The sequence below is a fragment of the Oryx dammah genome, unplaced genomic scaffold (assembly GCF_014754425.2).
Source record: "Oryx dammah isolate SB20612 unplaced genomic scaffold, SCBI_Odam_1.1 HiC_scaffold_28, whole genome shotgun sequence".
NCBI lineage: Eukaryota > Metazoa > Chordata > Mammalia > Artiodactyla > Bovidae > Oryx > Oryx dammah.
Window position 1 is genome coordinate 80856818 of NW_024070212.1, and position 25860 is coordinate 80882677.

The 25860-nt window shown below is 33.6% G+C and overlaps 2 protein-coding genes across 6 annotated transcripts in view; one reads left to right on the top strand and one right to left on the bottom strand.

Moving 5' to 3' along the window:
- The window catches only part of DOCK7 (dedicator of cytokinesis 7), a 190291-nt gene that overhangs the window by 56082 nt on the left and 108349 nt on the right, over positions 1 to 25860 (top strand). For all 5 annotated transcript variants that reach the window (XR_005719562.1, XM_040232699.1, XM_040232700.1 and 2 more), the window contains exons 12-14: positions 2000 to 2142; positions 6044 to 6137; positions 7546 to 7708. Coding sequence is in view for 4 of the 5 variants with exons in the window: in XM_040232699.1 (XP_040088633.1) it covers positions 2000 to 2142; positions 6044 to 6137; positions 7546 to 7708 (400 nt within the window). In the remaining variant the exon portion in view is untranslated. The remainder of the gene's footprint in view (positions 1 to 1999; positions 2143 to 6043; positions 6138 to 7545; positions 7709 to 25860) is intronic.
- Positions 16299 to 25355, bottom strand: ANGPTL3 (angiopoietin like 3). Its single transcript, XM_040232704.1, has 7 exons — positions 24815 to 25355; positions 24055 to 24165; positions 21625 to 21739; positions 20535 to 20648; positions 19843 to 19938; positions 17965 to 18228; positions 16299 to 17619 (listed from the first exon to the last, which is right to left on the bottom strand). Exons 1-7 carry the CDS (start codon positions 25307 to 25309, stop codon positions 17435 to 17437), a joined length of 1380 nt encoding a protein of 459 aa, XP_040088638.1. The 5' UTR covers positions 25310 to 25355; the 3' UTR covers positions 16299 to 17434.

Below are 25860 nucleotides of genomic sequence, written 5' to 3' on the forward strand. Positions count from 1 at the left end.
TTTAATGACTTTATTTATTTTTCTTTTCTAACTATCTTAATAAGAATCCTTATTCCTGACTTAGGGGGAATGCATTCAGTCTTTTCACTATCAAGTATGATGTTTGCTGTAGATTTTCCATAGATGTAATACAGTATTTTGAGGAAGTTTCTTTCTAGTCCTAACTTTTTGAGTGTTTTTATCAGGGAAGAATATTGGATTTTATATTAATAAAATGCTTTCTCTCCTTTTATTGAGATGACTTGTCTGGTTTTTGTCCTGTAGTCTTTTTGTATGGTGTATTGCATCAATTGATTGGTTTTGGATGTTAAACTAATAAATTTCTGGGAGAAGTCCCACTTGGTCATGATATATGTTAATAATTTTTATAGGTGTTTATTTAGAACCTGTTTCCTAGTATTTTGTATAGTGATTTTGCTTCTATTAATATGTTCCTGAGGGATACTGGTATATAGTTTTTTTCCTTGTAATCTCTGATTTTGGTATCAGGATAATACTGGTGTCATAGAAATGAATTGTGAATTCTTATTTCTGTTTTTGGAAGAGTTTGTAAACAGCTGGTGTTAATTTTTTATTGAAAGTTTGAAAGTTTTCAGTAGTGAAGCCATTTTGGCTTGGTCGTTTCTTTGTGGTAAGTATTTTCTTTACTAACTAGATCTTTTATTTTAGATCTGTTCATATTTTCTCTCCCTTCTTGAGTCAGTTTCAGTAATGCATATCTTTCTAGAAAAATACTCATTTCATTCAGATTATCTTATTGTTGTCTAATCTAACTGTTGACCTACAGGTATTTGTAGTATTTTAATATAATCCTTTTTCTCTCTTAAGATTTGTAGTGCTGTTGCCTCTTTCGTTCTGATTTAAGTAATTTGAGTCCTTTTTATGTATTTTTTCTTCATCACTTTAAAGTTTTAAAAATGTTATCTTTTTGAAGAATCCATGTTTGGTTTCAATGATTTTTTTTTTTGCCTGTTGTTTTCTTAGTTTATATTTCATTTATTTCCATTCAACTGTTGTCTTTTTTGATACCCTTTCTAATGTTTGCTTTGGATTTAGCTTTCTCTTCTTTTTCTGGTTTCCTAAGATGTAAATTTAAGTTACTGATTAGAGACCTTTCTTTTTTAATATAAACATTTGCAACTATAAATTTCCGTATGAGAGCTTCCTTAGTGATATATTAAATGTTTGGGGATTTTATATTTTCATTTTCCTATATCGTAAGTGTTTTTTAATTTCCCGTGTTATTTTGTCTTTGATTGTCAGTTATTCAGAAGTGTACTGTTTAATTTCCACATGCTTATGACTTTCCCAAATTTTCTTTTGTGATTGATTTATAGGTTAATTTCTGTTACTCTTGGAAAACATATCTTAGATGATTTCAGTCACTTGGAATTTATTGTATTTTGTTCTATAGCTTAGTGTAAATAGTCTTGTCTTGGAGAATTTCCTGGGTGTGCTTGAGAAGAATCTATATTATGCTTTTGCTTAGTGTAGTATATAGACTGTAGATAACTTTTTGATCTAGTTTGTGTATAGCTTTGTTTTCTATTTCCTTGTTGATCTTCAACATAGTTGCTCTATTGGTTTTGAATAATAAGTTTATCTTGCAAAGACTTTGAATGCAAGTTATCATAAATTCTGTTTCAAACTCAAGTGCTAAGACTGCGGGACCATTATAAGGTGACTAAAATTTACATTATGTGAATATTTTCTAGTAAATATGTAGTGCCTCTCTATGTGCTTTTCATAGCTCATCTTTGGTTATTTGCATAATCTTTACATGGTAGCAGTTTATTTTACACTGGAGAAGTTTTAAGAGAGAACCCAAAGATTTAGGTGAAATGTTTCCTTACAGATCTCTCCAGAAGTTAAATTTTTCTACTGTAATCAGTATGCTGAAGGGACAGTTTTCAACTTTAGTGGATATTTTCCTGTGTTTGTAAAGCTGTTACATTTTAAATCTTATGGAAATGAATATCTTGCTTTTTTTCCTTGGTAGAACGAAAGGGGTCTTGGTCCGAGAGGAGGAATTCTAGTATTGTTGGAAGAAGATCACTTGAAAGGACAACAAGTGGAGATGATGCTTGTAACTTGACCAGCTTTCGACCTGCTACTCTCACAGTAACAAATTTTTTTAAGCAGGTATTGTTCTGTCATGGAGGAATTCTAGGGGGCTACTTGCACATAAATTTTTCTTGACTCCAGAAAAATCATAATTGTCCAAGTAGCACATGTATATGTAATAATTGATTGTGCTTTCAAGAAGTTAAAAAAGCATTAAGAATAAAAAGTATAAGAAAATACCTGTTGTTTTTATAAGAAAAAATAATTAATTTTATACCTGTTGTTTTATCATATTTATTTAAATATTGATGTTGACTAGTAATGCTTCAAAATCAGTCATCTGCATCTGTATCCTATTTCTTAATTTTAATATTTTAACTTTTCTTAAGCATTGATGGTTTATGAATTTTCTTAGTCAATGAAACTTGGTGGGATTATGTCTATCCTCACCACCCAAGTTTTTTTTTAACCTGAAATACCACATCCATGGTATATGGAATAGAAGTTTCAGGCTCTAGTAGTTTATTTTTGTGCTAGGATTATTTTTATAGGTGAGTTTATAAGTTTAAACAGTTCTTGATCAAAGATATTTTGTTCCTTGCAAGTATATTTTCTGTACTTCAACTTGTGAGTCAGATCCATAGTTTTCAAATGCTGGTCATGATCCATTAATGGTAATATAAATTTAGTAAATAACAGCTTAAAAAAATGAAACAAGTTGAATAAAAAATTAATAGTGCATTGCACTTCATGAAGTTAAGTATTGCTTCAGTAGGCTTTTTTCCCTCTAAGTTTTACATGTGTGCATACCTGTCTGTATGTCCTTATGTGATGTGTATGCTACTGGATTTTGATGTAAAATGAATTTTATACTCTGAATTAAGATCAGAAAATTTTGGAAGTCTGTCTAAAGTAACCAGATAACCAGAACTATAATAAGAATGGGAGAAAATTTGTATTTGTGTGACACACTGTTGAAGGGTACCATGCATATATTTTGGAGCAGATTAAAGGAAAGGGCTAAGTATTGTCTCAAAATTTCTCCTACTGAGGTGTTACTCTAAATAGGAAGAGAAAATCCTGGCTTAGTGACACCTTGTAACTTGAGAGGACAAGGTGTTTAGGGCAGGTTGTGTTGTGATTTGACAGGTAGTAACCTACTTGACAGAGAAGGTAATGGCACCCCACTCCGGTACGCTTGCCTGGAAAATCTCATGGACGCAGGAGCCTGGTGGGCTGCAGTCCAAGAGGTCGTGAAGAGTCGGACATGACTGAGTGACTTCACTTTGGCTTTTCACTTTCATGCATTGGAGAAGGAAATGGCACCCCACTCCAGTGTTCTTGCCTGGAGAATCCCAGGGACGGGGGAGCCTGGTGGGCTGCCGTCTGTGGGGTCGCACAGAGTCGGACATGACTGAAGCAACTTAGCAGCAGCAGCAGCACCTACTTGAAGCCCTTTTCACAGTTATGTATCAGTAGCATTCACAGGCAGCTGCTCTGAGAGACTCAAATGGAGAACAAAGCGGTGAGAAGTGTCTGAAGTGGTAAGGGTCTTCTTATTGTGGTAATAGTGCAAGAAAGAGTCTAGAAAACACCATAATATTACTTGGATGAGGTAATAGGCCAAACTTAACTGTGGAAAGAGGACAGTACCTGTACTTGTTACTTGTTTACTTGTAGCTATAACATTTCTCTTTTTCCTTCTTCAACTGGAGTTCCACTTCTGCCACTATTTCCTCAGTTCCTTTTTGGTTTAATTCAGCCTACTTTATTATTGAACTGCTATTGTAATCTTAAATCAACAAGTCATCCAACCACCCACCCACCTGTTGATTCAACAGATTCTTTTTGAGCATTCACCATGTACTGAGCATCAATCCACCCACCTACCTACTTATCCAATACATATTTTTTGAGCATTCATCATCTACAGAACCCTATTGAAGACTAGTAACTGGAAACTGGAACAAAGTAATTATAAAAAACTTAAAAAATGATGGTTTCTGGATATATGGAGAAATGGAAAACACACTTTTGTACAGTTCTGTAATTTTTAGCTTAACATGTATGATTTTTATAAGCATTTTTATAAATAGCTTGAATACTGTGTATCAGGCAAGTGCAAATTAAGTAAAAAAGCAGACATTACAAGTTTAATAAAGTAGAACTCAAGGTACAAGTTTCTCCTAAATAAGATACAGAAGTCAACTTTTTTTCTCATTTTGTTTTTTTAATTGATGAGTGATTACTGTCCATGATTTGATATAGTTTTCAGGAGTGTTTATGTACAGATTTGAAATGTGTCAGGCCAACATGATTAGAAATGTAGAAAGATTTAAAACCAAAAATTAAATCCATGCATTATAAGGATAATTGTTCTATTGTTGACAGGTATAGAAGTTATATGTTGCTTCAGGAGCACATAGCAGTGAACAGGCAGTGTGGAGGAATGAGTGTCAGCCTGGCTTATTCATGTGTTTGGAGACTGATAAGAGTCAGTTGATCTAGAACTTCTGCTGGGAAGACTGAAATGATTCAGACTTTTTACATGTTGCTCACTCTTAACATCTAGCAGGCCAGCTGGGTTTTGTTCTTATGGCAGTGACAAGTTCCAGAGAGGAAGCAAGCTTACTTTTGCAAGCATTTTTCAAGTCTCTCTAAAATGTTTGTTTACTGGTTAGAACAAGTCACATGGCCAACTCTAGGGAAGGGAATTATGTCCCATGCAACAAAAGGCATGGAAACGGAGTAAAAAGAATGGAAGTCATTAATATAATTGGTTTAACAAGTTAAGTAGACAGAAATGACTGAGTCTTGAGATAATCTGAATGTATTCTAAATAAGGGCCATTTAAATTTAAAGATCTGTATTAATTTCTATACTCAAAAGGAGAGAATAAACTGTTTCAGTGACTGATAGAACATTTATAATAGTTTAGTCATATATTAGGTCACTGAAAAAATCTTCATGAAGTCAAATTCTCTAACTCAGTAAAGCTAAAAACCATTTATACAAGTATTAACAAATATTTCTAACCGCTTAGAAGGTAAAAATCACTATTTAAAATAATGGGATAAAAGAAGATCAATTTTGTATCCTGCTTAGAATACAATAGTGAACTACTGGGATCTGGCTCAGGTGAACTCACAGTAATAAAGGAGCCTTAAATATATTTATTACCAAATAAGATAAAAAGATACTATATGAACTATGCATTAAAAAAAATAAGATGTCAAATGCAGGAGGTTTGGATTAATAAAATCTAAAGACTGACTCTTAAATAAAAAAGTCAATCACTGCCTATTTTAACTGTAAGAAAAAAATTACAGTAAATTGGAAATTCTTTGTTCATTAGACCTGGTCTTGTTTTTTGTGTGTGTCTTCCCATTGATTGAGGTCCTTTTAGAGTTTTCTTTTTAGTCATATTATCAGGATAGTTATGGTTTTTTTTAAGTGTAGTTTTTTGTTTCTTTCTTTTCATTTTCAAATTTAGCCAGTGCTCTATATTTTGCTTTTAAGAAATTTGGCAATATAAACTTGCAAAGACAAATGAAAATGCAAGTGGAACAAATTTAAAGACTGTCATTTATACAGATTTGAAATGTGTCAGGCCAACATGTACATATACACACATATATGTCTTTTCTGTCTATATTCATATTTTTCTTCATCTGCTTCTAACTTGCATTGATTTTTCTATATTTTGGAATGCCCTGTAGTACCTTATAAACATAGATAATGAGCTGTAAATCTATCAAGTTAAAACATAGATAGCAGTATTATAGCTTAATACAACTTAAAAGCATAGAAAGAAAATAATTTAGCATATTTATTTTTAATCATAATTGTGTTAATTTAACTTTTCATTCAGACTAAATTGAAGGAAGAGGGGCAGGATTAATTAACAGGCAATATAAATTTATTTTCAGTGTACTATATTTTTTTGATCAAATACTTTTTCCTCTATTTTTAATATTAGGAAGGAGATCGCTTAAGTGATGAAGATCTGTACAAGTTCCTTGCTGATATGAGAAGGCCATCTTCTGTTTTACGGCGACTAAGACCTATTACGGGTATTTAAACATTTTTGTGTAGACATGATGACAGCTATTATCATTAAAAACTGTATTTTTTGTAACAATGTGTTCTTTTTTCTCATATCTGACCGTAAGTCTCTTGTGCTCAATACCTGTCAGTCTTCTTCATTTTACTGTTCTACTCTCATGTAGTCTAACAGTTTGGATGCAGGATTCAGTACCTTTGATAATTTGAGTACTGAAATGAGAATAATGAATAATATTGTGGCTTAACATTATTTTCTAGAGGGAAGAAAAATACATGTAATGGCAGATATTCAGAAATAGGTTTATATTGTGATCAGAGCAAAGTATTCCAGAGTAAAACTATTTTGAAGTCTACCAAGTTTGAGCAAATTCCGGGAGATGGTGAAGGACAGGGAAGCCTGGCGTTCTGTGGCCCATGGGGTTGCAAAGGGTCAGACATGACTGAGTGAGTGAACAACCAAGTTTTGTTTAAAGGGACACTTCTCCTGTGGCCCAGTGGTAATGCAGGAGACACAGGAAGTGTGGGTTTGATCCCTGGGTCAGGAAGACCCCCTGGAGGCGGGCATGGCAACTCACTCCAGTATTCTTGCTTGGAGAATCCCATGGACAGAGCTGGAGGGCTATAGTCCCTAGGGTCTCTTAAGAGTTGGACGTGACTGAGCATGCTCACAAAAGTTTAAGCTAAATCATTTAATCTTTGAAATGTTGGCTTGTTTCCCTATAAGATTCCTGTGTTGTTTTTTTTTTTTCTTCTCCTTTGCCTCTTCCTTCCTTTCCATTCATTCATTCAGTAAGCATTTATTATTTTATCTTTTTATATCTGTATTAGTAGTTTTAGATTTGATATGATGAAATAATTTAGAGGTCTGAGGTGGTAGCAGTTTTGGTTTCTTTCCAGGCTTCTTGAAGAAATAGGATTTAAATCCTTCCCAAAATTCTTCAGCATGAGGTTGTTATTTATTATTATTTTTTATTTTATTTAAATTTTTTTATTGGAGTACAATTGCTATACAGTGTTGTGTTAGCTTCTCCTGTACAACAGTGTGAATCAGCTGTGTGTACATATATCCCTGCCCTTTTGAGCCTCCTTCCCCCTGACCACCACTATCACAGAGCACCAGGCTGAGTTCTCTGTGTTATATAGCAGGTTCCCACTATGTGTTTACACATGGTAGTTTATGTCAGTTCAGTTCTCTCAGTTCGTTTCACCCTCTCCTTCCCTACTGCCTCTTCCACGTCACATGTCTGTTCTCTATGACTGCATGTCTTTTCCTGCCCTGCAAACAGGCTCATCTGTTACCATCTTTCTAGATTCCATACACATGCATTAATACAGGATACTTGTTTTTCTTCTTCCAAATTACTTCACTCTATATGACATGTTTACATTGTTTCTATAATGTATTTTTGTATGCAGCTCAGCTGAAGATAGACATTTCTCCTGCACCTGAAAATCCCCATTACTGCCTGACCCCAGAGCTGCTTCAAGTGAAGCTCTACCCTGACAGTAGAGTTAGACCTACTAGAGAAATTTTGGAGTTTCCTGCAAGGGATGTCTATGTTCCAAACACTACTTACAGGTAATGGCATTTTAATTTTGGAGAATTCCTGAAGTAAGGTACAGTATGTTCTAATATTAATATACAATGAAAGTCTTGCAAAATCCTTTGTAGCTTTGCTACTTATTTCATTTCTTATTTCATGATTTTACTAATAGCTGTAATGCATTTAGCTCTTACTGTGTAACGGGTCTGTTAATTACCTTACATACTTTATCTTAATTAATCCTCATAGCTTGAGGTAGGTATTACCTTCATTTTAGAAGTGAATAAACTGAGAGAGTTCATACCTGTGTTGGAGCTAGCATTTGAATTGTGGGTTGCTAGGTTAAAACATTTGAACTTCTAGTTACTGTATTTCCTCAGATGTTCTTATTAGCAGAATCTAACATTACACATGAATTAAATGTATGTACCTGTACTGTGTTCTAATAGTTAATCAACAGTATTTGATATAATTCTATAAGATCCCCTGGAGAAGGAAATGGCAACCCACTCCAGTACTCTTGCCTGGAAAATTCCATGGACTGAGGAGCCTGGTAGGCTATAGTCCATGGGGTTGCGAGGAGTCGGACTTGACTGAGCGACTTCGCTTTCACTTTCACTTTCTGTATTACTCAGAATACTTGACATGAGGTTGTTGGATAGGATTTTAGACTGAATGCTGCATAACTCCAGGGGTACCATTTACATGTTCTCTGTACTAATGAGGCTCCCTTTGTGAATGCTGAGACCAGGACTTGACATGTCTGTTGTGATATCCAGCAGGGCACCTCAGACACAAGTTTCTGCCTCAACTTCCTCACTTTAGTATATTTCACCACCTACCCAATTCCTGAGGCAAAATGTTTGGAATCAAAATGATTTCTCTTCTTTTGTATTCCTCACATTTACTCCTCCAAGAAGTTTTGTAGGCTCTGCTTCAAAATGAATCCCAAATCTAATGCTCCTTAACCTCCTCCACCTTTGAAATTCTACTTGTCACCATCCAGATCAGCACTGTCAAACAGATATATAATGGGAGCCACATTTGTAATTTTCAATTTTATAGTTTCTACACTAAAACAATAAACAAGTAAAATTAATTATAATCATAGGTTATTTAATCCAGTATATCTAAGATAGTATCATTATACCATATAGTAAATGTCAAAAATTCTTTTGCTTTTTGCCACTCCTTTATCTTCAAAATCTGGTCTGTATTTTATACTTAAAGCATGTTTCAATTCAGATGTGCTGCATTTCAAATGGTTGATAATCAATAGAACTAGATACTAGAATACTGGATAGCTGCTGATCTAGAATTTTGTGTACATTTTTATATTTGATCCTCTTACTTCTACCCATGCCTCAGTCAGTTCTCAACATTTGTAGTCAGAGAGATTTTTAAAAGATATAAATCAGATCATTTGGTCCTGTGTCTTAAAGTCCTCCAATGTCTTCTATTTTAAACAGAAAAATAATGAAGACTATAAGACTATATGATCTAGCTCTTGCCTTTCTCTAACTTCATATCCTACTAATCTCTATCTTGCTCATTTTAGCCTCAATGGCCTTTTTGTTCATCCTTGAATAAACAAAATTCTGCCCAAGATTTTTTTATTTTTTTCTTTTCTTTGCCTGTTGTGTTTTTCTCCAGATCGTCACATGACTTGATTCCTTATTCAGTCATATATCTGTCTACTTAAAGGTCATTCTCATCACCCTACCTAAAAGATCCATTGCTTCTCTCCTCCAGCTTCTACCCTTCCTTATATTTATCATTATCTGGCATTACAATATGTATTGAATTGTTACATGAATGTAATTACTGTCAAGGGCAAGGGCTTGTCTATTTGTTTACCACTTTATCTCCAGCATATAGAATAGTGTGCTAGCACATGGAGAGTACACAGTAATACTTATTAAATGTTTTAAGAAACACGACACTGTATAGTGTTATGAATGGGATTTAGAGTCGCACAGATATGGGTACAATATCAGACTCCACTGTTTACTGTTTAGTAGCTTAGAACAAATGACTTAGTTTATTGGCACTCAGTTTTATTCAAATGTGGGGATGATAATACCTGTCTTCTTTTGTGAGAGTATAGAGCACAAACTACTGCATGTGATTGGCATTTAATGTGAGTAAAACTCCTGGAATATAAGGTAAATTATATATATACTGCTTTTAAAAGAAACGTGTAAAAAAAACAAAAAACACCAGGTTTAAAAAAAAAAGAAACAGGTGATACAAATATTCTCCTATAAGTTTTCAGTTCAGTTCAGTTCAGTTCAGTTGCTCAGTCGTGTCTGACTCTTTGTGACCCCATGGACTGCAGCACACCGGCCTCCCTGTCCATCGCCAACTCCTGGAGTTTACTCAGACTCATGTCCGTTGAGTCAGTGATGCCATCCAACCATCTCATCCTCTGCTGTTCCCTTTTCCTCCTGCCTTCAATCTTTCCCAACATCGTGGTCTTTTCAAATGAGTCAGTTCTTCATATCAGGTGGCCAAAGTATTGGAGTTTCAGCTTTAGCATCAGTCCTTCCAATGAATAGTCAGGACTGATTTCCTTTAGGATGGACTGGTTGGATCTCCTTGCAGTCCAAGGGACTCTCAAGAGTCTTCTCCAACACCACAGTTCAAAAGCATCAATTCTTTGGCACTTAGCCTTCTTTATAGTCCAACTCTCACATCCATACGTGACCACTTGAAAAACCATAGCCTTGACTAGACAGACCTTTGTTGGCAAAGTAATGTCTCTACTTTTTAATATGCTGTCTAGATTTGTCATAACTTTTCTTCCAAGGAGCAAGTGTCTTTTAATTTCATGGCTGCAGTATCCATCTGCAGTGATTTTGGAGCCCCCCAAAATAAAGTCTGTCACTGTTTCCACTGTTTCCCCATCTATTTGCCATGAAGTGATGGGACCGGATGCCGTGATCTTAGATTTCTGAGTGTTGAGTTTTAAGTCAACTTTTTCACTCTGCTCTTTCACTTTCATCAAGAGGCTCTTTAGTAGTTCTTCACGGTCTGCCATAAGGGTGGTGTTATCTGCCTATCTGAGGTTATTGATATTTCTCCCGGCAATCATGATTCTAGCTTGTGTTTCATCCAGCCTATAAATTTTATATATATTTTATTATATATAAGTGAGCCATGGTTGGTATTGAACAACTTAGATGTTATCAACCCTATCTCTTATCTAGTATATGACTCTCATGTAAAACATTCCTAACTTGTGTGTATCTATCTTTCTTCTACTTGGATTATTTCAGAGACAGGGGAAATGAAAATTGGGGACTTTGAAGGGTCTTTTCTTTCATTTTCCTATTTATCTTTTAAAATTTATTTACATATATAGATTTTAAACAAATTATATGAGTGTACTTAGAGTTTGTGCCATCAGGCTTAACGTTAAAAACAGAGGTTCTTCATCTTGTTGGAACCATCCTTTCCCCACCTTGATGTCTAATCTTTATTGTCAGTCACTGCTGTCAATAGTGACTTTATGGTCTGTCAATTTTTGCTCCTTCTTTTGTTGTTTTACTCCTTGTTTTTAAATAATATGGTCATGCCGCTATTTCTTGATTCTCTTTCAATTTAAAATACCTACTGATTGCTATAGAAGGTGAAGATTTAACTCTGATACCCTCTTCCTTAAGAAAATACATACACTTGCATAAACCTTGAAAAAAAAATACTTGTCATCTCTGTAAAGCTTCTTGCAATACAGTAAAATCCATCAGATTATTTCCTCTCTTGTACCTTCCTTAGTCCCTTTGCAACTAAATTATAAGTTAGTATGGCAGGGGAAGTTTTCAAGGCTCACTTGGCTTACTGTAGAGTTGTTGTCTTGGAGCCTGTTGGCACCATTTTCCTAGAAATTCTGTTTGCATTTGTTTTGCAACGGAGTTCTTATTTCCGATGTATTTTTTGTTCTTGGTTTACTCATTATACTGAGAGCCTTCAGTATCTCCCTGGATTAAAGTGTTGGAAAGTACCTGCCACATATTAAATGCTCGATAAAAGTTAGTCATTAGTGTTAAACTTAGTTGCTTATTTAAAGATAAACAGAGCCTTAAATCTTTTAGGTTGTAGGTTATTGCTTTGTCAAATAAACGTAATCATGTTGTTAGATGTATGATTGTCCTTGGGATTACACATATGAATTTAGAAAAATAGTTTTTATGTTTGAGATGGAATCCTTGATTTTATATTTTCTAAAATGTCATTGAAACCTCATTTTATAAAGGCTTACTAGGGAGATTGTTAATCTTATTTTCATGACCTTGAACTGCACATTTCACACCAGTTGAGTAATTTTGCCCTGTTTGATTTGCCATGAAAACACTTTGGACTTTGATAAAAAGGCCAACATTTGGTTACTTTCTTTTCCATTTTCAGAACTGTGTTGGATGATCACTTAGTAGTAAATGCATAAGCACAGTGCTTGTTGTTCTTATGGGAAAAAAAAAGACATTTGATTGTTCTAACAGAATGTGGAATATGTAACAATATATTTGGAACAGGCTTTATAAGGAAGTAATTAGATACACAATAAATACTGATTCATGAATGCATTTTTGATTAATGAATAAGTTAATCAATTACCATGAGTTATGCTATTAGGAAGAAAAAGTACAAGCATGAAAACATGCTGATGCTAGATTGACAGTGTGTCAGTAGATTATACTACAGTAAGTAACCCTGACACAAGAAATGTATATACTTGTTCTCAGTAAAGTTTATACTAGTTCAGTGTAATCTCTTGGTATAGACATTTTGTAGTAATTCACTAAAAGCAAGTAAATAAGCTCTCTTTGGTGCTCTTGGGATTTTTGCTACTGTTTTTCACTATTTTAGTTTTAAAATTTGCTAGATTTATTTTTCTGTCTTTAATTGCTAAGTGCCAGTTGAAGGGGTCCAGACAGTGATGCTGCAAGGTTTCAGAGAAAAGCCTCCATTTACTAGGATATTTGTGGAAGAAGTGAGATTATCTTTGCTTTGTTGTGGTTCAGTTGCTTAGTCATGTCTGACTCTTTGTGGCTCCATGAACTGCAACACGCCAGGCTTCCCTGTGCTTCAGTATCTCCTAGAGTTTGCTCAGATTCATGTCTGTTGAGTTGGTGATGCTGTCTAACCACCTCATTCTCTGCTGTCCTCTTTTCCTTTTGCCTTCAATCTTTCCCAGCAGCGGAGCCTTTTCCAAATGAGTTGTTTCCTTGCATTAGGTGGCCAAAGTATTGGAGCTTCATCTTCAGCATGAGTCCTTCCAATGAATATTCAGGATTGATTTCCGTTAGCATTGACCGGTTTGATCTTGCAGTCCAAGGGACTCTCGAGAGTCTTTTCCAGCACTGAATTTAGAAGCGTTACAGGAGGCAGTGACCAAAACCATCCCAAAGAAAAAGAAATGCAAGAATGCAAAGACAACAAAAAAAGGTTGTCTGAGGTGGCTTTACAAATAGCTGAGGAATGAAGAGAAGCGAAAGGCCAGGGAGAAAGAGAAAGATAATAGAATCTTATTAGGATTTTATCTTAAATATAAGAATCTTACCTTAAAATTGCACATGAATTCTGTTTTCTAATTCATAAATCCACTTAATATAAAAATAGTTATTTCCTCCCTAAAACGACAAAGTGATATTCCTGGGAGATGTGTCATGTTAATCCCATGGACTTGCATTTGTCATTTAGCTGTGCCCTCTTAAGAATGTGTACCCCAATTAGAGGCGCATAAGCCTACAAAGCAAGATCCAAATCTCTTCCAGGTATTCAGGGTTTCTAAAACCTGACCCCAAAATACTTGTTTAACCATTTCCTGCCTAACACAAATCCTTGGCTCTAATCAAAATTATTTATTTCGAAACCCCACTGTATACTTTCCTAATGCCATTTTGTGTTTTCTAGAATGCCTCCCTAAACCTTTCTGCTTGGTAAGGTCCTATATATACTTCAACGTAGCACAGGAAGACTGTACCACTTATATTATGACATGAGAGCTGTGTAATTAATTTTTCTTAAACTAGGTTATCATATGATGATAGGTCTCCCTTTAGAACTGGGGTTCTTAGTACCCTTTGCCAGTCTGTGAATCCTCTGGAAGTATGGTAGTGCCATTAAGGTATATAAAGAAATGAGGAGAATGTGAAAAAGTAAAAGGGAGGACCAGCAGAGGCAGTAAGGTTTTGATGGATTTGTTATTTAATAAGTTGAGTTTGAAGAGGCTATAGGATATCAAAAGGAGAAATGGCAGGTGGCAGTGGAAGAAGGGGAAGAAGGTTAACTGGAGAGAGAGAGATACCTAGAGTTGGGAAATTATTCATGGAAAATAAATGAATCCATGAGAGTAGATAGAATTTCTGAGGTCCGAATAGAAGAGATGTTTGAATATTGTATGTGGGTCCACAGTGCTAAATACTAGGAAGAAATAGGGCATTAAAGATGGACTCAGGGACTTGCCTGTCAGTCCAGTGGTTAAGACTCTGCATTTTCTACTGCAGAGGAAGTGCAGAATCTGCATGCTGTGCTGGCTCAGCCAGAAACAAAAGCAAACATGGGGAGCAGTAGTACTGTGGGAGCAAACTAACTGAAGGTCAGGTTTGAGAAGAGAATATTGCTATTAGTAAATAGTAAAGAAATCAAAGGGAATGTGGACTGAGAGGTCACTGGATTGACAGTTGTGTTGATGGTGCAATTAGAACCCTTTTGGGAAATTAGTGAGGACCGAGGACATAATTTTGTGAAGCATAAAGAAAATAATCCTTTCTCTAACAGAATTCTCTCTCAATCTGAGCTTTATATGCAGGAAAAAACTCAGTATTCCTGAAAGAAACAAAATGCAGCACATTGTATGAGAATTTTAAAAAATTGGAAAACAGAGAAAAAATTGTTATATTAAATGACATTATTTTGCATTTGAAAGCTTCCTACTTTTGGGGGGGAAAAAGGCCATTTTGGCACTCTTGCTTTCAAAGGTCAATTTTGACAGCTTGAATGTGGTTCTGAAAATGAAAGTGAATTCCTGCCTTTATTCCTTTGTATGTTTTGGAACAAAATATTTATGTAGGATCCACATAGATCATAAATATTTGAATGTGTCATATACTAAAAATATATATTGAACAATTTAAAATACCTAATGGTGAATATTTATTGATTAATGTGAGTCACTACATAACTTGGACACAACAACTGTGGAAAATTTTTAAAGAGATGGGAATATCAGATCACCTTACCTGCTCCTGAGAAACCTGTATTAAGTCAAGAAGCAACAGTTAGAACTGGACATGGAACAGTAGACTGGTTCAGAATGGGAAAGGCGTACGTCAAGGCTGTATATTGTCATCCTGCTTATTTAACTTATATGCAGAGTACATCATGCAAAATGCCGGCCTGGATGAAGCACAAGCTGGACTCAAGATTGCTGGGAGAAAATATCAATAACATCAGATATGCAGATGATACCACCCTTATGGCAGAAAGTGGAGAGGAATTGAAGAGCCTCTTGATGAAGGTGAAAGAGGAGAGTGAAAAAGCTGGATTAAAACTCAACATTCAAAAAATGAAGATCATGACAGCCAGTCTCATCACTTTATGGCAAATAGGTTGGGAAACAATGGAAACAGTCAAAGACTATTTTCTTAGGGTCCAAAATCACAGCAGATGGTGATTGCAGCCATGAAATTGAAAGACCCTTGCTCCTTGGAAGAAAAGCTATGACCGACCTAGACGGCATATTAAAAAGCAGGGACATTACTTTGTCAACAAAGGTCTGTCCTGTCAAAGTTATATTTTTTCCAGTAGTCATGTATGCATGTGAGAGGTGGACCATAAAGAATACTGAATGCCGAAGAACTGATGCTTTTGAACTACGGTGTTGGTGAAGACTCTTGAGAGTCCCTTGGACAGCAAGGCGATCCAACCAGGAAAGGAAATCAGTCCTGAATGTTCATTGGAAGGACTGATGCTGATGCTGAAGCTTCAGTCCTTTTGCCACCTAATGGGAAGAGCCCACTCATTAGAAAAGACCCTGATGAGGGGAAAGATTGAAAGTAGGAGGAAAAGGGGACGACAGAGGATGAGATGGTTGGATGGCATCACTGACTCAATGGACATGACATTGAGCAAGCTCCGGGTGAAGGAGGTGATGGTGAAGGACAGGAAACCCTGGCATGCTGCAGTCGATGGGGTTGCAAAGAGTTGGACATGACTGGGTGACTGAGTGACGATGACAGACTTTGGCACTATCCTTTTTTCCTTTTTAAAAAAATTAGTCTTTAAAAATTGAATTTAATTCAAGATTTTATTTCTCTTTGATGATTTCTTTAGAAACTTAAAAAAAATAAATACTGACAAAAGATATTGTGGTCAGAATATCCTCTAATAATCCTTGAGTATTTAGAATTTAAATTATTTAAATTAGAAATAGCATAATCATACTCCTATTAGATGTCAATAAAGAACTACAAGAATGTAAATGTCTGTAATGTAGAGGACTCAGTCTTTAATGAATTTGGAAATGTTAATATTCCTCAGACTGTTTGTTTAATCATTCAGTAACTTTTTATGATTCTTAATTCTCTTTGAAAACCTCCAAATTAGTGTTAGACTCACACTGTGTCCAAGGGAAATAAATTATTAAACTTTAATTTGATGTCACAAACACATTCTTTCTTACTGTATTTTGACAAGATCACCTTAAAATTATTTGTTTTTCACAACATTAGGAGTTAAAATATGTATAGAGTCCAGACTGTATACAGTGTGGGAGACCCTGGTTTGATTTCTGAGTTGGGAAGATCTGCTGGAGAAGGGATACCCACTCCAGTATTCTTGGGCTTCCCTGGTGGCTCAGCTGGTAAAGAACCCACCCGCAGTGAGGGAGGCCTGGGTTCCATCCCTGAGTTGGGAAGATACCTTGGAGAAGGGAACGGCTACCCTCTGTAGAATTCTGGCCTGGAGAGTTCCGTGGACTGTGTAGTCCATGGGATCGCAAAGAGTGGGACATGACTGAGAGACTTTCACTTTCACTTTCAGGAGTTAAAATATGTATAGAGTCCAGACAAGTTAACAAATAAGGTACAGTGATACTTGATATTTAAAGTCAGTATGACTTAGCAGTTATGATCTACCATATTTAACAGTGTGAGCCTATTTCAATACAGTATTTCATCCTGCTTCATTTTGCCTCATAAATAAAGCATACCGAACATTTACTCCAAGTTTATTTTGTTGCAAAATTAGTATCAATTTTAAAATCCATGTTACTGATTTTCACATGTACTGTCAACTTATTTAATTTTAGTTTTGAAATTAAGATTACATCATTTAAAAATTGTACAATTATTGTTTATGTTTATTCAAGTTTAGAATTTTAGCAAGAAAAGTATTTTTTTAACTGAGGAAGTTGTGCAGTTAGCTAACATGATGACTGTAAACATAAATTTTTTTTTATGTTGTTTATTTAGAATGGTTATTTGAAATTTCATCCATTGGTTAAAATTTAGAATCAGATTCTAAAATTTGATTCACACATCACAAAATATATGAATAAATGATTGTCATAAAATTTTGACTGAGAATAAATGGTGTTCTTTGAAGTGATGTGATGATGTTTAATATTAAGTTGGTAGTGGCTTTAATATAAAGAATTTATTTCTAAGCCTTCTATTAGAGGTTTAATACTGGATTTCTAAGCCATTGTAATATGGGATGGGTTTAATGTTTAATTTATTGGCTTTTACATTTGCCTCAGTTCATTCATAATTTTCTGAATCTGATGGATGTATCAGCATTTTGGTTGCTTTGATGGAGTACAGCCTTCCATCTTGAGACTTCCAGCATATTCCTCCTTTCCTCTCTGGCTTAGCTTTTGCTCTTGGCTTGTTGTATTTACCATTTAGGTTGTTTTCCCCACATACATCATGGCACCACCAGCCTCCTAAAAAGGATAGATACACAGTTTAATAGATACAGACGCATATATAGTTGCTGTTATTATATTTACCTGGTGAGTGCATCTCCAGTTATATGCATAGTTTCCAATTTTAAATGATTTATATGTCTCATACATCTGATCAAAAATAAAATATCTGAGAAAGGTTAGAAGTGAAATGCATAATTGAACTAGAGTCAAATTACCACAGTTATGAGACATTTACGTATAGAGAAAATGTTTATTTTGGATGCATATTTTAAAGAGTTGACATTGAAAGATATTAGCTATTACTCTGGGAAGATACTTTGAAGATATGAAAATAAAGTTTTGATAGTAGAAAGAGGATACCTGAATTACTTTCTGGACAGTTGAAATGTCCTTTTGCTTTGTGATCCCACGTAGAAAACATCAAGTCTTTGTGTTCCGGAAATGCCTTGGGCCCATTGCCAGAAATCTCAGCTAGATGTAGTGTATAGTTGGTTTCATGATCTCCCAAGTGAAAAGAGTATTCAGTATAATACTTGTCTTTCCAGTCTTCTAGCTCGATTCGCAAGATATAGTTAGATTGCTTTACTATGGAGTATATCTTTTCTAAACCCAACCAAAATTCTCCTGAAAAAAAAAAAAGTTGCAGAAATCTGTGGATTGTTAACTGTAGTTGAGGCAGTGACCGTTTATTTTGAGAGTTTTTGTTTTAATTTTTTTGCTGTAGGTAGCTTAACTGTTTTCATCTTGAATCCTTTAGAGTTTCTTAAAATATTTGTTTTAAAAGCAGTTTTATTGAAGATAGTTATATTACAACAACTGTGAAAATATTAATGGGCCTACCTAGAGTATGATTATCCTTTCTAAACTGGATATTATCAGGCATATTTCACAGGTGAAACCTATTAGACTATTATAAGTATTTATAGGGTTGGTCATTGGTAAAATGTTATCTAACTTTTGGGTCCTTATGTATACTGGCTTTATAATCAGCTGGGTTTTTTTTTTAATACCCATATACTATGAAGAGATTTTTAAGTATTTCTAGAGACTTGGATAATAATGTTATTTTCCTCTCACATAGTCTTGGCCTTTGACATTTTCTTGGTATATATATTTTCCTTGTAGAAAAAGAAGGAAATAAATTTAAAAAAATTTAAATAAAAAGCATTATTCTTAATAACTTTTTGCTGTAGTTTAAAAAATTTTATTTGGAATGAAAACCATAACATAAATACAAACAGTTCTCTTTAATTACCACAATTAATCTCTCTTTAATTAACCCTTTTATTAAAGAATTTAAGGGAAAAAAGTCAGAATTTCTTTGCTGCTGTTGAATCAGTATATTTCATTTTAAGAGTTGCAAACTACAAATGGCTTACTTCCTTGAAGAAATAAATGAGTATTCTGGACTGTCATTCTTAGGAGAAGACTTGAGCCTACAAAGCGTATCAGTAATTATACCTTTTAGTTTGGGATTTAATTGGTAGTTTGAATCTAAAACTGTTTAAGTAGTCAAATAGTCTTGAATATTTAAAAACTTGCCATAATAATGGATGTTACCCATTTTATGAATGAGTACATGGCATAACTCATGGATTTTTATAATGTGCTTTTTGGATTTTAAACCCCTATCTTATTTTTAATTAGCTTATTTTATTTTTTACTTATTTATTTTGTGATCAAAATATAATAATTTGCATTGAATTACCTAAATTTATTTTAAACCACACATTGTATAATATACGTTTATAATATTTAAATAATTGAAATCTAAACATTTTCTTTAGATCTGACAGTTGACAGCTTCTTTGTACCTTCCAACTTCCAAATAGTTGATATCTAAAATGTTAATAAGAAAGCAGAGTGACCACTGATAAGGATGGTTTTCTTTGTAGCTCATTCATAGCATTTACTACTTATTTGAAATGTATAGTACTTTTAAATCAAAATTATCTTTTAAAATCATAATTATGATAATCAGAAGCCATCCAATTAAATTGTGCTAAGTATATACATAGAACAGACATGTAATTATGGAAAGTATAATTCAGAAAAAGACAATTGTAATAAGTTCAGTACTTACAAATGTGTAACTATTTGCTAATAATTTCTAAGAAGGCTGGGACTGTACCTCATTCATTGTATTTCTAATGCCAAATCCACAGTGGGCTTTATTAATAGATTCTTAATAAAATACGTTTTAGTTAACAAGTGAATTAATGTATGAAGTCATCTTACCATCAAGTCTCCCAAAACCATACTTGTAGTTTTCCCAGGTTTCATTGAAGTTTTGTGATCCATCTATTCGCTGTTGAATTAATGTCCATGAACTACCTGAATATAATGAACAAATTGTATTTTCAGTAGACTGATGCTGATAGTTGTAACAAAATACTGTTTTTTTTGTTTGGTTTTTATTGGTGGCTGTATAAGGTAGTTATTAACATTGTTATGGTAATATTTTATTATTTATTGTGGGCCCAAGAAGTTAAATGAAGGGCAACCAATTAATTTGTCTTAATAAACTTATTGACAGCAGTCATTTTAGATAATTTTTTAGATAAAAGGATGGAGAACATTGAATGAATGCATAAGTAAATATATAAATAAGACAAATGTATGTACTAGATCTAGTACAAATATATGTACTAGGTACAGATATACAGATATATATCTGTACTAGATACAGATATATATCCTTCACTTTCACTTTTCACTTTCATGCATTGGAGAAGGAAATGGCAACCCACTCCAGTATTCTTGCCTGGAGAACCCCAGGGACAGAGGAGCCTAGTGGGTTGCCAACTATGGGGTTGCACAGAGTCGAACACGACTGAAGCGACTCAGCAGCAGCAGCAGCAGTCTTACTAATAGGTAGTGAGTAACCTTAGCTTACTCACTATTGTGTATTTGTCTTAGGCTGGTTTTACCTGATTTAACATCACAGTAGACATTAAAAACTTGAGAGTTGCTAGGTCTAATGGAGTAGATGCCACTTGTATGTTTGCCTTGGTTATAAATGATGGTACAATCAGCAGGAATGTCTAGAATCAACAAAATGTTATTACATAAGGTGCATTTAGTAAAGAATGATATCTTTAGAGCTTGAGATTTTAGTTGAAATTCTATGGAATTGTGACTGTCGTCTTTAGCCCTTTTTAGTAATGTGTTATTGAAAAACTGTTTTATGCTAAAACATTTTTATTAGATGGCATGTTATATGAAGAATATCAAATAGTTATTACCAAACTGATTTCTTTTTGAGAAAGCGACAAAATGAGAATTTTAAGTGCCCTTTCCCCTAGACCTAGGAAAAACATAAATAAAATTCCACGTATAGTGCTTGGTGTGTACTAGGTTGTCAACAGATTAATGTAGAAAGAGTGAACATATATAGAAGAAACTAACAAAGACCTTTTTTTCCTCTATGAATTACATTAAAAATAAATGTGTTTTGAACATATATCATTTTGTTGAAGCTTGGTTGAGAATGGAGACTTTGTCTCCCCATCTTTTTGCTTTTTGTATGGAAAGTAGAAACATTGAAGAGAATGCCATAATCTTTCCATGCATATTCAACAATTGTTAATATTTTACCTTATTGCTTTATAAACAAATATGTACAAATATGAATTTTATTGTGCTATTTGAAAGTCATTTGCAAACATCATGACCCTTAATCCCTTAGATACTTTGGCATGCATCTCTTAAATGCTCTTAAACATGAGATTATTCTCTTACATAACTGTAATATCATTTTCTATCTAAGAAAATTAATGATTATTACCTAATAGCAAGTCTATATTCATATTTTTCTGATTGTCTTAAGAATGTTTTATTGGGTTTAAAAAAATCACTAAGATCCAGTTTAGGTTGACACATATTTGTTGAATGTATCTCTTTACTCTCTTTTAGTCTAGAACAGGCCCTGAGAATAGGGATTTTTAATGGAAATGTCAAAGATAGAAGAAAAATTTGATAGTAATAGCTTCAAGACAGAAACACAGCAAATTATCTTACCGTCATGTTGTACATTTTTTGTTTCATTCAAGTGAAAAAAGGGAGGAGTTCTTGGTGCTCTTGGTTTAGAAGAAAGAGAATTTTCTGTGGATTCTTTAATACCAGTTCTTCTCAACTGATAAAAGAATACAAATCTACTTTTAAAAATTTGAATATTTAATTAGGGGAAATCTGAGTTCATAATATGTTATTGTTTTCAGTGGTAACAGGGATAAATAATGCTGTATGTATTATACAGACTTCCTGTTCTCAAAATATTTAATCAGGCACATTATTTAATGAGTTTAAAAAATAGAGAAAGATATCAAGGCAGAAAACAGAAATTGATCAAAAAACAGCAAGACCAAAGGCAAAGACTTTGGTTAAAGTATTTTAATATGTTCTATTTATTTATATGAATGTAATATATATTCTGTTCAGTGACAGAGGCAGATTTCAAATTTCATAATTCTCAGATGTAGGTCTTAAGATATAATAATAGTAATTTGGGCAAGGTTGCTTTCTTGATAGTTTTTGATATGTAAATGTATTTGTAGAGGTAGCACATTGGCAGGTTTATTTGTTTGCTTTTCATATCTTCAATATTTCATTGTCTGTTGTGCTGGGTTTGCAATTTATTGACTGATAGTTTGTGTTATTGATGACTTGAGAAAAGCAGAGTATGTAATATCTTGTGTTAATAATGTTAGTTTTTTGATGTCAGCATAAATGGCATTTCTTAGGATATAATTCACTAGGCTCTCTTGTAAAGTTCACTTATTGTATGTTTGTCTTTTCTACTGAGTGACTGTGGTCTTAGAATAACTTAACTTTAGAGTTTGGTTTGTAAATTTAAATTTGAGTAAGTTGTGTCAGATGATCTAAGGCTTCTTCCAACTTAGAAATTTATTGTTTTAAATTCTTCATACATTTTATTACTAGACAAGATGTATACCATTTTATAATAGTGACATTTTGCTTTTGTAAGTAGGTTCATTTACTCATAGTAAAATATGTAGGAAAAAAGAGAAAAATAACATACAGTAAGAAGGAAATTGTGGAAATTAAAACTAGTTGGAAAAAACCCCTTTTTGACAATTAGCAAAAATACCCTACTAAATAATGATTGATAAATTAGCAAAAGTAAGTTACTAAAATTATGAATCATAAAATTACGAAAACATAATGTGTTTGTTTTGTGGAAATTATAATATTTGTTTTATAGTCCTTGGCATCTATTTTTTTTAGCCAGTTTCTTCAAGTCTGTATTATTTTTGAAATTTCTGAATGGCTGTTTAATAGTATTATTACTAATTAATATTTTTGAACTATGGTAGTATATATATATTGGAATGCTTAGATTTTGGCATGGCTTTATTCTAAACAGGTATCTCCCTTCCTCACCTAGCCAGTTATTTATATTGTAGATTAAATTATACTGTTGGGTATTAAACTTTAATTATTAGGCATGTAGCTTCTAATAATTATAATCACAGCAAGTTTTTATTGACTTGTTTGTACTAAATGTGACATTACCTTTATTAACTCAGCATGTATTGATTAAGTGTTTACTATGTATCAGACAGTGTTCTATATTTTGGGGTCTACAGCAATTTTAAAAAAAATGAGAAACTTCTGTACATATGCATCTTACATTCTAGTGCAGGGACAGACAGAATAAATAACTAAATATATATATTATATTAAATAAAGGTAAGTGTTAAGAGAAAAAAGAGAGTGATGAAAGAGGTAGCAGGTTTCAAGCACGGGTGTAGGGGATTGTAACTTCTGATTAAATTATCTGGGAAGGATTCTTTGAGGATTTTGTATTTGAGAAAGACCTAAAGGGAATAAGAATGGGCCATGCTAATACCAAGATGAAGAGCATTCCAGAGAGCCACATAGGCAAAGGCCCTGAGGTAGCAACTTGTTTGATGTGTTTGAGTAGCAGTGAAAAGGCTAGTATGTCTATAGTAGAGGAAATGAAGTCAGTGAGATGATTAAGAATCATCCGAGTCTTTTTGGGCCACTGTGAGTGAGATGTGAAGCCATTGTGGGGTTTCAAAGAGAGACATAGTGTGATTTAAATTTTAAAGGAATCTCTTTGGCTGCTGTATTGAGGATATACTTTGCATGAATTCTTTCTTTTTTCTCACAGCCATCCTATAAGACAGGTTCTCTTATTGTCTACCTAGAGTATGTGAGGAAGCAGAGAGGGAGGAAACAGAGAGGGGTTAAATAATTTATTCAAGGTCACACAAAAGTTTTAGAACCAGGATTCAAACCCAGGTAGTTTACTAGCTTCAGAGCCTGCAAACTTAACAGTCATGCTGATGTGATCCTTTTATTCATTATCCAGCTATAATTATTGTAAATAATTTTAGGGTCCGTATTTTCATAAACCTTATTTTTATGTAAAAGGTTGGACATACTATTAAGATATTGACTTACCTGATTTTCTATTTCTTTTATTTGACTTTGCTGTTGGTTTAACTGTCTGTATTGTTCTTCCACAATCTGAAGAAGGTCTTTAATGCTATTATCTTGCTGTTCTACCAAAGTCTGGATATAGATTGTAGGTTGGTTAGAGATTTCTTTCTTTCCTATTAAACTAGACTTTTAAATTTCCTATAGCACTGGCACAGTCTAATTTTTTAAACTAATAGTATATTAGAAAAATGAATACTGGCAAACCTTTTCCCCTTTCATGCTTCTTTCACATAGTACATACTTCTGTTTTTATTTTTTATTTAAACCATAGCATCTCTAAAATCTGATTTCCTGAACTTTAAACTACTTCAATTATATGGAGGAAAAAAACCTCCAGCATTTTAGTGTTTTCCATTTACTGTATTACTTTTATAAATTTTAAAGATAAAATCGTTACACAAGTTATATTCCTTTAGCTTTTTACTTGCCTCCAGTAATTCACAATATTGTCATAGTTTAGTGTTCTAAATTTCATTGCTTAACTGACTTGTTATTTTCATCTGATATTCAAAGTTCAGTTATTTTCATAAATTTGTTAGGGAAACAAAAACCAGCTTGAAATTATCATGAGAAAATTTATTTCCTGGAGGCTTTTTTTAAAAAATGAGAAAAATATAGTGTTTCAGCAGTTCAACTAAGTATTTCAAGTAGTATGTCTTAAAATATTTTTTTGAAAAGATCCACATTGAAAACTTAATCATGCTCTTTAGTTTCTACTTACTTTAAGTGAAGTTACTTCCAGGTGTTCCTGAATTTGAGGTTGATTTTTAATTAAATTGGTTAATTGGTCCTCCAGGTATCTCACTTTCTGTTGCAGTAGAATTTTCTCTTCAAGGAGACTTTCAAGTTTTGAGTCGAGTTCAAGTGACATGTTCTTTACTTCTTCATTTTTGACTTGCAGTTTGGATGTAGCTCTTCTAAGTTCCTTTTCTTCTTCTTTGATTTCATTGGTTTGCAGTGATAAGTCATAAAAGGACTGATCAAATATGTTGAGTTTTTGAAATATGTCATTAATTTGGCCCTTAGTCTTGTGAACAAAGTCTTTAAGACCATGTCCCAACTGAAGTAGGCCATTGGCTAAAATTTTTACATCATCTAACATAGCAAATCTTGATTTTGGCTCTGGAGATACAGAATCAAGTGATGTATAGTCTTGGTCAGTTCTGGAAGAAATAACTAGAGGAGCAATAAAAAGAAAGAGCTTGATAGTGTACATTTTTATCCTAATTATTCACTTTCAAGCGATTTGGAATTTGTTTTTTTTCCTGGGAGCATACCAAGACTTCTGAACTCTCTATATAACACTATTTGCCACAGACACAGTAAGGTTGGCAGGTCAATATAGTTAATCATTAAGCTGTGTAAACTTGTATGAATGTAACCTTCCAGACTGAGTTAGATCAATGCTAAATGAAATCAAAGAAATGAGCAACAACCTTAATTGATTATTTAAAGTGGTTATTGTATTTAATTTTGCTATATTGTAAACTGCATTTTTAGTGTTAGGAGATCTACCTATTTTTAAAAGCTCATTTTAATTTGTCATGATTTTTAAAGAGATTTACAAGTAAATATCAAACTCTTTTGACAGATAAATTCATCATTAAAGCTGAGGAAAAATTAATGAATCAAGTATGCATTTCCTAAATTGTATTTTAGTTTTTTTGAAACAGTGATGATCCTCCAAAATATGTTCTCTGTGAAGCCTTCCTCCACATCTGCAGGTGATGTTAACGCTGTATTCCTATGCTACTCTGTTTGAGCTAA